The following is a 12712-nucleotide window of genomic DNA, read 5'->3' as shown; positions in this document are numbered from 1 at the left end:
CATATGAGTCATTTTTCAGTTGGATCGAACTGCACCCGTCAAGCAAGACCCGAAATTTCCCGAAACACACTCCTGTTGGTAGACGGGAAGTGCTTACCTTATCAAATGTTAGATGCGTGTCAGTTTGGTTCATTATAAGGACTTGCTATTCGCAGGGGGATAGTGACTCAGCATCACCGACTTAGGCATAGACTAACAATGCTGCATACTCGCCGCTCGCCGTCGAAATAAGTGAAGTCACCAGCGGCCATCTTATAAGTCCGCCGAACTTAAACACATAAGATTTCTACACGTCGTTTTACATTTTTTGTCTCTATGGCAAAAATACCACTGTCTATGGCCTACCGTTGTCTGGGAGAAAAAAAGTCCCTGCAAAATGTCAGCCGAACCTTTGTCAGCCACAATTCATGATAGTGAGATGATATACTCGACACAAACGGAGATGTTGATTCTTTGAGAGGCTCTCATGACTCCACAGTGGAATCCCAGCGTAAAACAGACACTGACAATGTTTTTAGTGAAAAAAATAACAGAAGGTGTCAGTAGCAGTGGCAATGTAAGATGGCTGCCCTCTGGCTTCAACTGCGAGGGGCCTATTTTTACTCCATTCATATATAAATCGGTGGAATACATCTTGCCGCGAGTATATGACAAAATTCACCAACAAAGCCTCGACAGTTCTCAGTTCCCCAATGCTTACTGAGTGTTGTTAAAAGAAAGAGTAATAAAACACAGTGGTAAACATACCCCTGTCCTGGCTTTTCTTTTTTTTTTTTTTTAATGTAAAGAGGTGAGTTTTTCACCAAATAACAGAGGATGGGTTAAAAAAAGAATGAAAATAGGTGAAAATTTGAATTGTCAATTTTAAATAAAATATTAAAAAAGAATAATAAAATGAAAGAATAAGGTGTCTTACTCTCAGAGCACGAGACTCCTGCGGCATTGCGGCCACCTCCTTTGGAGCAGCTGAGGTGGGCTCCATGGTGCAGGCAGTGAGACAGAGACATCTCAGTACCAGAGCAGCGAACTCCACTCATCGCCACACTGTCTGCACTCACCTCGCCTTGCCAGTGCCATGTTTCCTGTTGAGAAAACAGACAAGATGGTTAAAAAAAAAAACAAAAAAAAACAAAACAAAACCATACCATCATTTTGTTGCACGGCAGTGACATTTGAACTAAATTTTGCATTGTGTTTCTCACACACCGTATAATCAATTAAATGGGAAGTGCTTGGAATTATTTTCATGATTATACACCAATACTACTTATATCTCATTCCTAAACTAATAAAATAATCAATTTGTTTTTTACCATACTGAGCACAGTTTAGGTGGTGAAAATATTGACATGGTTAACAATGATAATAATGTGTGTTCAACTTGAAATTAGATTAACCAAAATAACGAGAAATGATCGAATCACTGACAAAAAATATCAAAAAATTGGCAGTCACGACGCTGAAGCATGTATGCCAAATCTGCCTCATAGTCAAAAACTTCAAATCATTGCATGAAGCTTTCTTGACAACATTTGCCTGCCCCCCCATCCCCAAAATATTAACGTTCGTTTCATTGCAAACTATAAATCATCAGAATGCATAAATGTGAGTGTGAACGTCTGTTTGACTCTATGTGCCCTGTGACTGACCACAGCAACCAATCTGGCGTGTACACTGGCTCCCTTCCACAGTCAGTCGGGATAAGACTGAGTTCACCCGTGACCCTGAAGAGAACAAGCAGCAGAAAATGTTTGCCCACTTCGGTGCAATTTCCAACTGTGACCACTGGAGTGCACTCTGGTACTTCTTCAGTTTAACCAGAAGCCAGATGAGTAATCACGACATTATACTGTCGTTAATCTTCATGAAATTTGACTAATTGCAGATGCTTATTAAATGACAGTCGAATATTAGGACAGTAAACCAAAAGCCCATCACTGACAGAACCCCTATGTGTGTGTGTGTGTGTGTGTGTGTGTGTATACTGCATATAAGGAAATAATTCCTATTCCCTGACAAATTGACAAACTGCTACACTTTAACTGACATAATGGAATTTGCATGAAATTAGTGATGAGTGGCCCAAATTATACATACATAGTTGTAGCTTTTGATTTTCTTTTTTCTCCAACTCAAATTTGTACTTGAAACGCTGAAATTATGTCAAGAATCCAAATGAATCTTTTGTGATTTATTTTAGTTGAAGTCGTTTTCCATCTTTGACGCTGTGCAACGACTTCCTCCGCTCCATCTCGTTCCTTCGCGCATACCTGGAAAGAATTGCTGGCAAAGCCCAAGCCCAGCTGTCTGCAGACAACCATGGCCTCCATGGTTCCCCAGCCCTCACTGCACACCGTCCCCCACACCAGAGAGCCGTTCTTCTCCACCAGCACTTCCACACGGCCCTCGAAGGGGTTTCGACCTCCACTCAAACGCAGCTACAGATATGGACGACAGGAAAGGCACATGGTTTCGGGCTCATATTCATGAATCAGGTCTTTGATATTTGAGTACAATAAATACGACACGCAGAAAGACTGCTCAATGCAATACGTTGCACAGACCTAGAAGTGGATTTTGAAGGACTCCAGTTGAGGTCTTGAAGGGATGTAATTGTATACAGTATAAAGGAGGTGTCGCCAATCTTTGGAAAGTGGGAGTTACTTTATGGCTACTGATGAATTTGAAGGGCTACCTGATTGATACACAAAAATGTATGCTATGTGAAGAAACTGATTATGTTAACCTTTTTTCACTATCATTTTTTTAAAAATGCTTTTACAAGGTGCAGATGAATATCGACATGTACAGTACCTGATCACATTCCTTGGAAAACACAATGTGCCATCACTAGTGAGCTATTTCTCGAACAGGCTAGCGCTGCACCTCATTGGTTATAATAGGTGTTTATTTAAAAAAAACAAAAAAAAAACAGGTTATTAAAAATTTCACTGGGAGTGTGTACCAATTTTTAATTTGACATCTAAAAGCGTGTACCAAATTGACCAACTCAGAATGAATCTTTTAGTGACATGGCAGTGACCCAGTAAACGTCAAGACGATCAACCAGCATGTATACAAAGAGATCCTGTGGCGGTTGACAAGAACAAACTCAACAGAAAGCACTGGTGTCCACTTTTCGAAAATGTTCCAATTTTAGAACCATTTCCAAAGTGTTTAAGCTCTAAAACACAAATGTTGTATCCAACTTATTCCTGAGGGCTGTGATGTCAAAACAATTATGGGCGCGACTTCCTGGAAATCACCGGAAGTAACAATTTGTTCCCTTGACTTTACTTTATTTGTACATTTTTATTTTTGTTTCCTTTTCTAAACTATTGTAAGCCCCCACAGCACTAAAAAATGTCTGGACACAGCATGGGAACCCGTTGGCGGTTGTGCGAACAGCCAGAAGAAGTTGACACGATGGCTAGAAAAGCAATGTTTTGAACAATGAGGAGAGAACGCTGATAATCGGTACAGTGCCCAGCACCTGCCCGGCTGGGGATGAGGAACATAGAAGGATTCGTCTGAAAATCTTCATTTGAAACTTTCACTTGAACAGGCCAGCCACCGACACTCCTTTTCGTTTTGCGGATAAAAAGCCCACGTAGCAACACGTGCATCAAAATTTGTGCTTGCGTGACAATCAGAGTTCAGAAAGCAGCTAGGCCAGTTTTTGATGTCATCCTCCAACCGCGCTGCAAAGTGTCACACGGGATTGAAATGTTTTCTCTTTTAATCTGCGAAAGCCAGCGTTGCCCACATTGTTTTAAAACCGTGACTGCCATAGAAAGACGCCTTGCGCAAACGGTTACCATCAACAAACAGGTTCATACTGGAAGTCATGCCTATAATTCATGCAAAGGCTCTTGGGGCTCGAGATGAGGATATTCTTTTAAAATCCATTTGAGAACAAGCCGATGGAAGACAACAAATAAATCTCACCCTCTCCTGGAAGCCCATAGCGGGGACATTACATCTGACAGCTGCATCCTCCTCATGGCTGCAGCCCAGAGACTCCTTGTCGAAGGGACACTCTGTGATGGACTTCTCAAATCCCGAACACTGCACTTCATTCATATGGACTGGGCCCATACCTTGCAAAAAAAAAAAAAAAAAAAGTGTTTTGAAAATGACATTTCACTAAAAACACGTGTAGCCATTGGCCGTGTAGACAAAAAGGAAACTCGGTTGAAAATTGTAACCAGTGGTATGCTGGGGGAAAAAACGTTTGAGCAGTCTTATGTGGAAGTCATAATAATATACAATACACACAAGAAACGATTCGCGCACGTGGAGGCTTATCCATAATCTTCAAGGGGTACTTGACTTATTTAGTCATTTTCAGCAGTAAAACATTAATATTTTGGCTATAATAATATAATGTGCTAACTTCATTATTTTTCATGTACAATTAATACCTTGAGAAACGCACAATTGCCACTAGCGGTCGACTGAAAATGACATCACAGTTTGCTCAGAGCTCAGGTAACGACAGCTCACCTGTTTTCTGGGTTTCGTCATGTGACATTCGTAAGCTGAGCTGTGATTGGTTGTTACATGAGCCCTGATATATGTGGTGTCATTTTCAGTAGACAGCAAGTGACAACAATTTTAATTGTACGTGAAAAATAATGTAAGGTACGTTTTACTGCTATATATGACAAAATAAGTCAAGTATCCCTTTAAATGTAAGTCTTTCCCTAACGCAGGAGGCATTTTCCACCACTGTAGCCTCAATGTAGCATCTTTGGGTCGAATACAAGTGGCATTATGTGCATACTGTCTTTGTGAACTCGACAATAGTGCCTTTAAGAGTCATTTATTCATTCTTCGAACCGCTTTCTATGATGGAGCTTGTACCTCAAATCATCTTTTCCCATTGAAATGATTGAAAAAGCCATTAATCTGTTCCACCCCAAAACAAAAATGTTTGAAATGTGTTTTTTGTAAGGAAAAGAAAAACACTACAACATTGCACTTCATAAAATATACAGTAAAGTACTGAGTGTAAAGATTTAAAACACATTTTGCCACATTGTTTACTTCGAATCAAAAGATATTAGGCTGCTCTTTCTGCTGTGTGCTTTGGCCAATTGAAGGAAGTATAATACAGAAAAAGAAACACATACGAAGCAGAGCTTCACTACGGACTCAGTAAGGTCCATCAATATTAGTCAGTTTTTATCTGCAAAGGATAAAGAACAAATACGTGTAAGCATTGTTATATTGTCTGTCTATAACTGTTGCTCCACCATTTGTGTTTGTAATTTGTTGCTAAAAAAGGTTATTACATGCCAGCATTATTCGTTATCCTGTCTATCGCATTTTGCATTGTGTGTTAGACATTTCAAAGGAAAAGCTATGTGCTTTTTTTGAATATACAACATGTAATTGTCTTTGTTTAATTTGACAGGAAACTTGACTGGGAGTGGCAATTAATAGCTTGAAGCCTTTTTGTTTTTTTGAGCAGTTGTTCGCTGTCTGCCAAACTGCTGAATGCTGTGAAGTGACTTGAATTTATTGCCGCCATACAGCGCTCCTATCTCAAATTCAGTCAGAGCAAAGAAATTGTCTGAACAACGGTTCGAATGTTGGAAAATCCTCAAGTTGGGTCACTGGTATTACACGGCACCACTGTGTTTCCTTTGCACTGGCAAACTTTCCATCAACAACAATTACAATCTAACAATTTTTGATATACGACACAAACTGCAGCAGGAAGGTCAGTCCAATACCTTTACTTTGTTTTAATTTTCAAATCTTGATTTCCATTGCATATTCTGATGACAGGTTCACTGAGTCTATAAAACATCTGCTGAGTGTTATTTTCAATGGCTCAGCAGCACTTTTCAATTTTTCCATGGGGCAACCCACTTTTGTTGTAAAATGTGCTGTGAAGACACTGGAAAACACTTGCATGTGGCCAGCGGTATAAACACTGTGCACTGTCTCGAGTCTGGAAAGGAAGTCCATGCAGTGGAGGCCATGATTACAGAGGTGGTCACTGAGATCACAGAATGTGACTTTTCTGTTTTTTTTTTCCCGCCAGCTGGTTTGTGTGGTTAACTCATACTGTATGCTCCAACAACCCATGAAAAAGAAAAACATCTCAATGATACATCCATCCATCCATTATCTGATCCGCTTATCCTCACGAGAGTCATGGATGTGCTGTCGAAGAATACTCTGTAAAAACGCTCAATGTTGGAATTAGGAATGTCCTGGTATTTTTGCTTACCTCCAAGTTCATGTCACTTGATTCTGAATATGTGCCAAGAGAGAGTCCTGATCCAATACTTTGGCAATGCAATAAGATGAGAAAAAAGGTACAGTGAAATTGTTTGCATTGTTTTAATTACTTTTTTTTCTCCCGCCAAATAAACATTTCCTAGCATGAACCGTTTTCTGTGACAAAAATTTCTCGTGCAGCAGTGGTTCAAACCAACGATTTTCTAATCGGCTTATCCTCACGAGGGTCACTGGCGTGCTGGAGCCCATCCCAGCAGTCTTCGGGCAGTAAGGGTACAACCCTGAACTGGCTGACAGCCAATCACAGGGCACACAGAGACAAATAACCATTTGCGCTCACAATCACACTGAGGGACAATTTAGAGTGTTCTATTAGCCTGCCATGTATGTTTTTAGAATATGGGAGGAAACCAGAGAAAACCCACACGGGCACGGGGAGAACATGCAAATTCCACACAGGAAGGCCGGAGCGGAATCGAACCCTGCACCTCTGCACTCTGAGGCCAACATGCTAACCAGTCGCCTGCACAAATGATGATTAATACAAATTACATTTAAATATACTAGATTAACTAAAATCTCAAAAATATCTTTTGGAAAAAAAAGAAAAATCACTCCGTGCAGCAACAAACAAACGATCAGTGAAATCAGTTCCACACAGTGTAACATTGCATTGGTAAAACTACAGGACTTCACTCCAATTTGAAAGATGCCGCTTCACATACGAAATGAGAGCGTCGCAAGAAAGTTAGCAGATACTTGTTCTCAAGTAGCCAGAGTTTGAAAAGAAAAGCAAGTGCCATAAAGATAAAGTAAAAACATCTTTGGCATTTTCACTGCAAAGCTGATTACAATTGTCAATTAGTTGTCAAATATGTGTCTGTCAAGCATGCATGAGACTTGTTGCTATAGCAGTGGTTCTTATCATGGGTTCGATCGAACCCCAGGGGTTCGGTGAGTCGGTCTAAGGGGATCGACGGAGCCTCTGCCATGGAGGTTAAGACACACGTGACTCAACATGTTAATTAGTTATGACACGCCCGCTTGGCCATCGCTGGCTGCAGATGATCAGATGACATTGCTTGTCCAATCAGTGCTGTGGGAAAGTTAGTTCGCTTCGTAGTCAACATGTGACTATCGTGATAGTACGTCGTTCAATTGAAAAAAAAAGTATACTTATCCCTTGAAATTTGATTAACTTTTTTCAGTTTTTAATAAATGCGGGTTTTTTTGAATTTGTAAGCGTTTTCACTCATGAAGGGTTCGGTGAATGTGCATATTAACTGGTTGGGTTCGGTACCTCTAAAAAGGTGAAGAACCACTGTGCTATAGGCCGACACAAATTCAATACAAGACAATGTCACATTCAGAATAACTTGTCAATCGACACATTTACGGAACCAAGCAACTAACAGATGATTTACTTGAATTAAAACTGCAACCTTTAGAAATGTAGGGCAGATGCTTGGCAGAAAAGAAAAAAAAAATCATGTAGCCGACTCTCATGCTCCAACTACACATATTTGACTCCTGGAAGTTTTTCCTTTTTGGATGCATCTGAGAGTGTATTCAAGTAGAGTCACTCACCTTGTCCAAGGCGACCACCAGACAGTGCCTCCTTTGCCGTACCGAAGCCCAGCTCTCGACACACCACTGTGGCAGACTGCAGGTTCCACTTGTCATCACATATGGTGCCCCACTCTCCATTTTTCAACACTTCGACACGGCCCTCGCCTACTATGGCCCCGCCACGCACACGGACCAATGGCTGCTGAAGAGGGGAAAAAAAAACTTTCTTTCAAAAAAGAAAATCAACCTAAGAGTAGAGTAGATAAAAACAGGCAAAGTGGTAGCGATTCAGATCTCCCGGCAACGGTTGAGCAAAACTTCAACTGTTTAATTGTACATGTAAACACATGCGCAGCACAGTTTATACAGTTTATACATCCGCCACACATTGCGTTCACAGCCTTCGGCGCATGCTTTCATACCTGAAATAACTCAACTTGACAAAATGTCAACTTGTTGAAATTATTCACCATGCAGGAATCAATTTAGTAAATAATTTCTAGGATCACCGGCGATTGAAATATACAATGAATTTTTGCTATGTTATGGTTTATCGTTCGCACCCTAGCTTCATAGCAGACTTTTTAATGGATTTTTGCACTGTAAAGGCAAGTCTGAATTTAAAGTCGCACAACTTCCATGTACTAACACGCAGCATTCAGGTCTGTTGGAAGAGATACAGCGTGTTAAGAAGAAGAGGCAGAGAAGGTCCCAAACTACTTTGTAATTCAGCAATAGTCATTGTTACCCCACAGCAGAGAGAATACCATACGTTCCAGACTATAAGCCGTTAAAATTTCTTCCCATGCTTTGAACCCTGCGTCTTTTAACGTGACACGGTTTATTTATGATTTTTTACTGATGGGCTTCAAGCTGCCGACAGATTTACCCGCAGTCTCGTCACATCAGAGCAATGCAATTACCAAACATGTCACATTGGCCCAATGAAACTGTCCGAGTTCGCCGTCATACTGAATATTGACCATCCATTTGCGGTTGAAATGCACACGCATGAGGAAGAGCGAAATAGTATACAGCAGAGCGGAAATAAGCATTTTGAGCTGAGTGTGATGAGCATCGGGAACGAGTGCCATCAAAACAGCCATCTCTGCACTGTGACCCCGTGGCTCTGTTGTTTGTTTGGCTACTGACTCCAACCATGCCCAGAGGACAGGAAGTCCGGCTATGGAACGATATCCCCCTCCGTCTCCCGAACACATACCAACTGGTTTTCCAAAGGCAGCATTGCAATAATAAAAGTCCTTTTGTGTGGTGACCTCTTTGTTTGCAAATATCCCAAGTAATGCGGAGACCTGCAGCTATGATGTGCATATTTCTTTTAATAGCTAAATCTAGCTTCTGTGGCTTTTAATCAGGTGCGTTTTGTAGTCTGGAAATGGCGGTATATGCCGGTGAGTATTGCTGTGCCCTGCTTGTATGTGTTGCTGCTCCGTGTGATCAAGTAGCAGTTGCTAGAAGATATCGACTGTGTTCATTGTGAAACATTCATTTCCATCTCGGGCGGTTTGCATTATATGTTTACATTAAGCTGTCAGACTTTAATGAGATGAAATGATGTGGGTTGACTGAACATTTTGGTGTTAAAATGTAAAATGGTTTCTTCTCCTTTTTATGTGTCAGTATTCTAGTAAACTTGAACTGGAAGTGACACATAAACAGCTTGACGCAAGCATGCTTTTCCCCTTTTTTGGAGAATTGTGCTGCACAACAGTCTTGGCGTCAATCTTGACAGTAAGATGGAGAGAGAGCGAGAACTAACTTTGTGGAATACTCGAGTTGAAGTGTATTTCTGCTTTTCTTTTGGATGTCTTTTAATATTCCTGAATATGTTTAAAGATGTTTAAAACTATTTTTTGAGTGGGTTTTTTTTCATATGGTTCCTCTATATCACGGGTGGGTCTAGACTAGAGTGTATCCAGTAGGGGCACAAGCCAAAAGTCACTTCAACTGTATATCGGAGACCATTTCTCATGTATCAAAGTTTGTATCTTTTACCTGAGGTGAACGTTTTTAGTTCAAACTACTTGATCATAAAGGCTTTGCAAGACCTGTGTTTATGGGTGGGCCAAAGGGGGGGGGTGCCCACCCGTGAAAATGCTTGTGATTTTTAATTTCATCATAGTAGCTACTTTTGTGTTAAAAAAAAAAATTATGGTACTGTACACAAAAAAAAAAAAAAAAAACATTATATTTGAGAGTTCCGTGCCTTAAGCGAGGGGCACAAGCCTCTTGTTGGTTGGTCCCCCGTGATCCAACCATAGTGATGGTTGCTTTCATTTGCTGTTCAACTGACACCAACCAAAGTGCTTTTCAAACATGAGCAGAGGTTGAGTGAGACTGTACCTCTTGTCTGAAGGCCTTCTTAAATCCAGTCGCTGATGAAGGAGCAAAGGCTTTGCCAGGGACGCAGCTCACCACTACGGGCAACCCCTCAGCACAGGTTCCGTTCGACTCCAAGGATGTATCCCTCCCCAGTTTACAACTGGACAAATGAGCCTCATTGCCGGTGCAGTTGACGGCGTACTCCCAGTATGTGGGCTTCCTCCTGCGAGCAAACATCCTGAGGATCAAGGAGGAAGACATCAGTTACGATACTGAACCGCACAGGCACGTTTATGTATGCAAATATATACCGTATACACTGACTACAGTATGTACATTAGGGAGTGAGAGCCAACACAGGGAAGCCCATTAAAACTGGCGTGGCGTGTTGTTTTTCAATTATGATCACTGTTCGGTCTTCTTTGACCATTTAGGTTTCATTTTGCCGCTGAGTACTTGCATGAAGGATATTTTCATTCGAGCTGACAAGTCTAAAATTTGCAAAGATGTGTAAGATTTTCATTGGAATATACATGAAAAGGTGAGGGGTTATGAAAAGAAACTCGCCCGTCCATTAAGATTTCATTAGATTTGCTTCAGCACGATGTAGTTTATATTCACTGAACTAATTTTTATCCCTCCGGGTGAAGTGGAATTTACACTCAGTTGTATATTTTTGCAATGATGACAAATGGTAATTAAGAGATTTATACTTAATAAACATGGAAAAACCTCTTATGCTAACAACCAGGGGACCTGCTGGGGTGCTAATCTGTCTTTTGAAGGAATCCCACTTTATGTAAATATTTATTACGCTCATTAAATACAACAGCACATCCTAAACTACTGTCTTACGTCGAAGATGAATGTGGAAAAAACAGATGGTGAAGGCAACGCTTGCTTTTCATTTGGGACAGGATAAGATTCCCAATTAATTTTGTTAGCCACAGGCGGGCAATTAGGGGCCAGCTGGAATGCATATTTGCGCTGTTTGATAGAACAACAACGGAAGGAAATTTCTACTGATACACTTCTTTGCTATCATGAAATGACGAAGATATTAATCTGGCCTGAAAGTCACCCTGCACTCTGAGTTCAGTCATGATGATGCAAAAGAGTGTAAAAAGAGTTTTTTTTCTGTTAACCTGTACCGAGGTGTCTTTACATCTACACAGTCATTTTTGTCGTGGGCCATATTATAATTATCATTTCACTTGGAGGGCCGTGATGACTGAAACTATATAAAGAAGTCAAAAATAATGTTTTATTCAACTATTGTTTAAGTTACTGTCATGAAGGGTTTGGTGACAAGAAAATGCTTACAATATCGTTCTTATTTATTGCAGATGAGAATTTTCGATTTTGTTACAGATTTCAGCAAGCATCATGGACGTTGACATGTTTGATTTGCTTTTGCAGGCCACATAAAATGAGGTGGTGGGCCACATCTGGCCCCCGGGGCTTGTGAGTTTGACACCTGTGGTCTACAGAATGAATTACAGAATGCTTTACATCCCATTATTTCAACTATGTTTAAATTAGCCTGTTTTGAGAGGGCGGGGCTGTCCCATGGAAATGAACCACCGCTCACCCCTAACCTCTTCACCTCTGGCCCAATGCTGGGTAAGGCTTATCTTACATTGACGACAGATGGCGGACCAAGGTGGTGGCAATGAGGTGGTTTGAGAGTCAAAAATAAAAAAGGGAGCATGCAGCTTTGGTGTAGAGGACACTTTGATCAGAATTAAAAAAATAAACTAAAATATATATGTATGTATGTATGTATTATATACATGCTCACCAGAGGTGAAGAGGTTTTATATATATTTCGATCTTCGATCTTCGATCTTCAATCTATATATATATATATATATATATATATATAGGCCTCCTTTGATACAGTTCGTTTATAGCGGGTTCAGTGCATCGCGGATTTTTTCAAACATAAAATTTTTTTTTTTTTTTTTTACAGATACATGGAGTACAGTACTGTATATGTTGCTCTATGTGACTCGCTGTTGTTTTGCAGCTTCTCGCGGACCGTTTGCGGACTTTAAAAAAAAAAGATTTATTTATATATTTCTTTTACCTGTTTACGTTAATTGGAGGCTACTTCGCGGATTTTCGTTTATTGCGGGTGGTTTTGGTTCCCATTAACCGCGATAAACGAGGGATTACTGTATATACAGTCAAAACTCGGTTTTCGAACGTCTCGGTTCTCGACCAATTCGGTTTTCAACCAAAAATTTCGAGTTTTTTATGCCTCGGATGACGAATAAATTTCGGTTCTCGAACAAACTGAGCGCACTTGAATGCACCATTTGACTCCTCTCGCCTTCCTTAGACGAGGAAGTGACGCTTCTTCGGGTAGACGAGGAAGTGACGCTTCCTCGTGTTGCTTTCCATTGTGAGCAGACGTGTTGAATAAACATTTTTATTTTAAAAAGAGCGTGGTTTCGGTTTTCGAACAATTCGGTTTTCGAACAGCCTTCTGGAACGGATTATGGTCGAAAACCGAGGTTTGACTGTGTGTATATAAATATAT

At 40.6% G+C, this 12712-nt stretch overlaps 1 protein-coding gene across 3 annotated transcripts in view; it reads right to left on the bottom strand.

Moving 5' to 3' along the window:
- Window positions 1–12712, bottom strand: part of loxl2b (lysyl oxidase-like 2b) — a 38402-nt gene that overhangs the window by 5245 nt on the left and 20445 nt on the right. For 2 of the 3 annotated variants that reach the window (XR_002170071.1, XM_019885281.1), the window contains exons 5-9: window positions 10189–10405; window positions 7843–8026; window positions 3949–4100; window positions 2271–2438; window positions 917–1082 (exon numbers count right to left, since the gene is read on the bottom strand). Coding sequence is in view for 2 of the 3 variants with exons in the window: in XM_019885281.1 (XP_019740840.1) it covers window positions 917–1082; window positions 2271–2438; window positions 3949–4100; window positions 7843–8026; window positions 10189–10405 (887 nt within the window). In the remaining variant the exon portion in view is untranslated. The remainder of the gene's footprint in view (window positions 1–916; window positions 1083–2270; window positions 2439–3948; window positions 4101–7842; window positions 8027–10188; window positions 10406–12712) is intronic. The other variant, XM_019885282.1, reaches the window with a different exon arrangement.

This window comes from Hippocampus comes, unplaced genomic scaffold (assembly GCF_001891065.2).
Source record: "Hippocampus comes isolate QL1 unplaced genomic scaffold, H_comes_QL1_v1.1 scaffold45, whole genome shotgun sequence".
In the NCBI taxonomy this organism is placed as follows: Eukaryota; Metazoa; Chordata; class Actinopteri; order Syngnathiformes; family Syngnathidae; genus Hippocampus; species Hippocampus comes.
The sequence above is the reverse complement of the archived record's forward strand: the minus strand, read 5'-3'. Positions and strand labels throughout refer to the sequence as shown.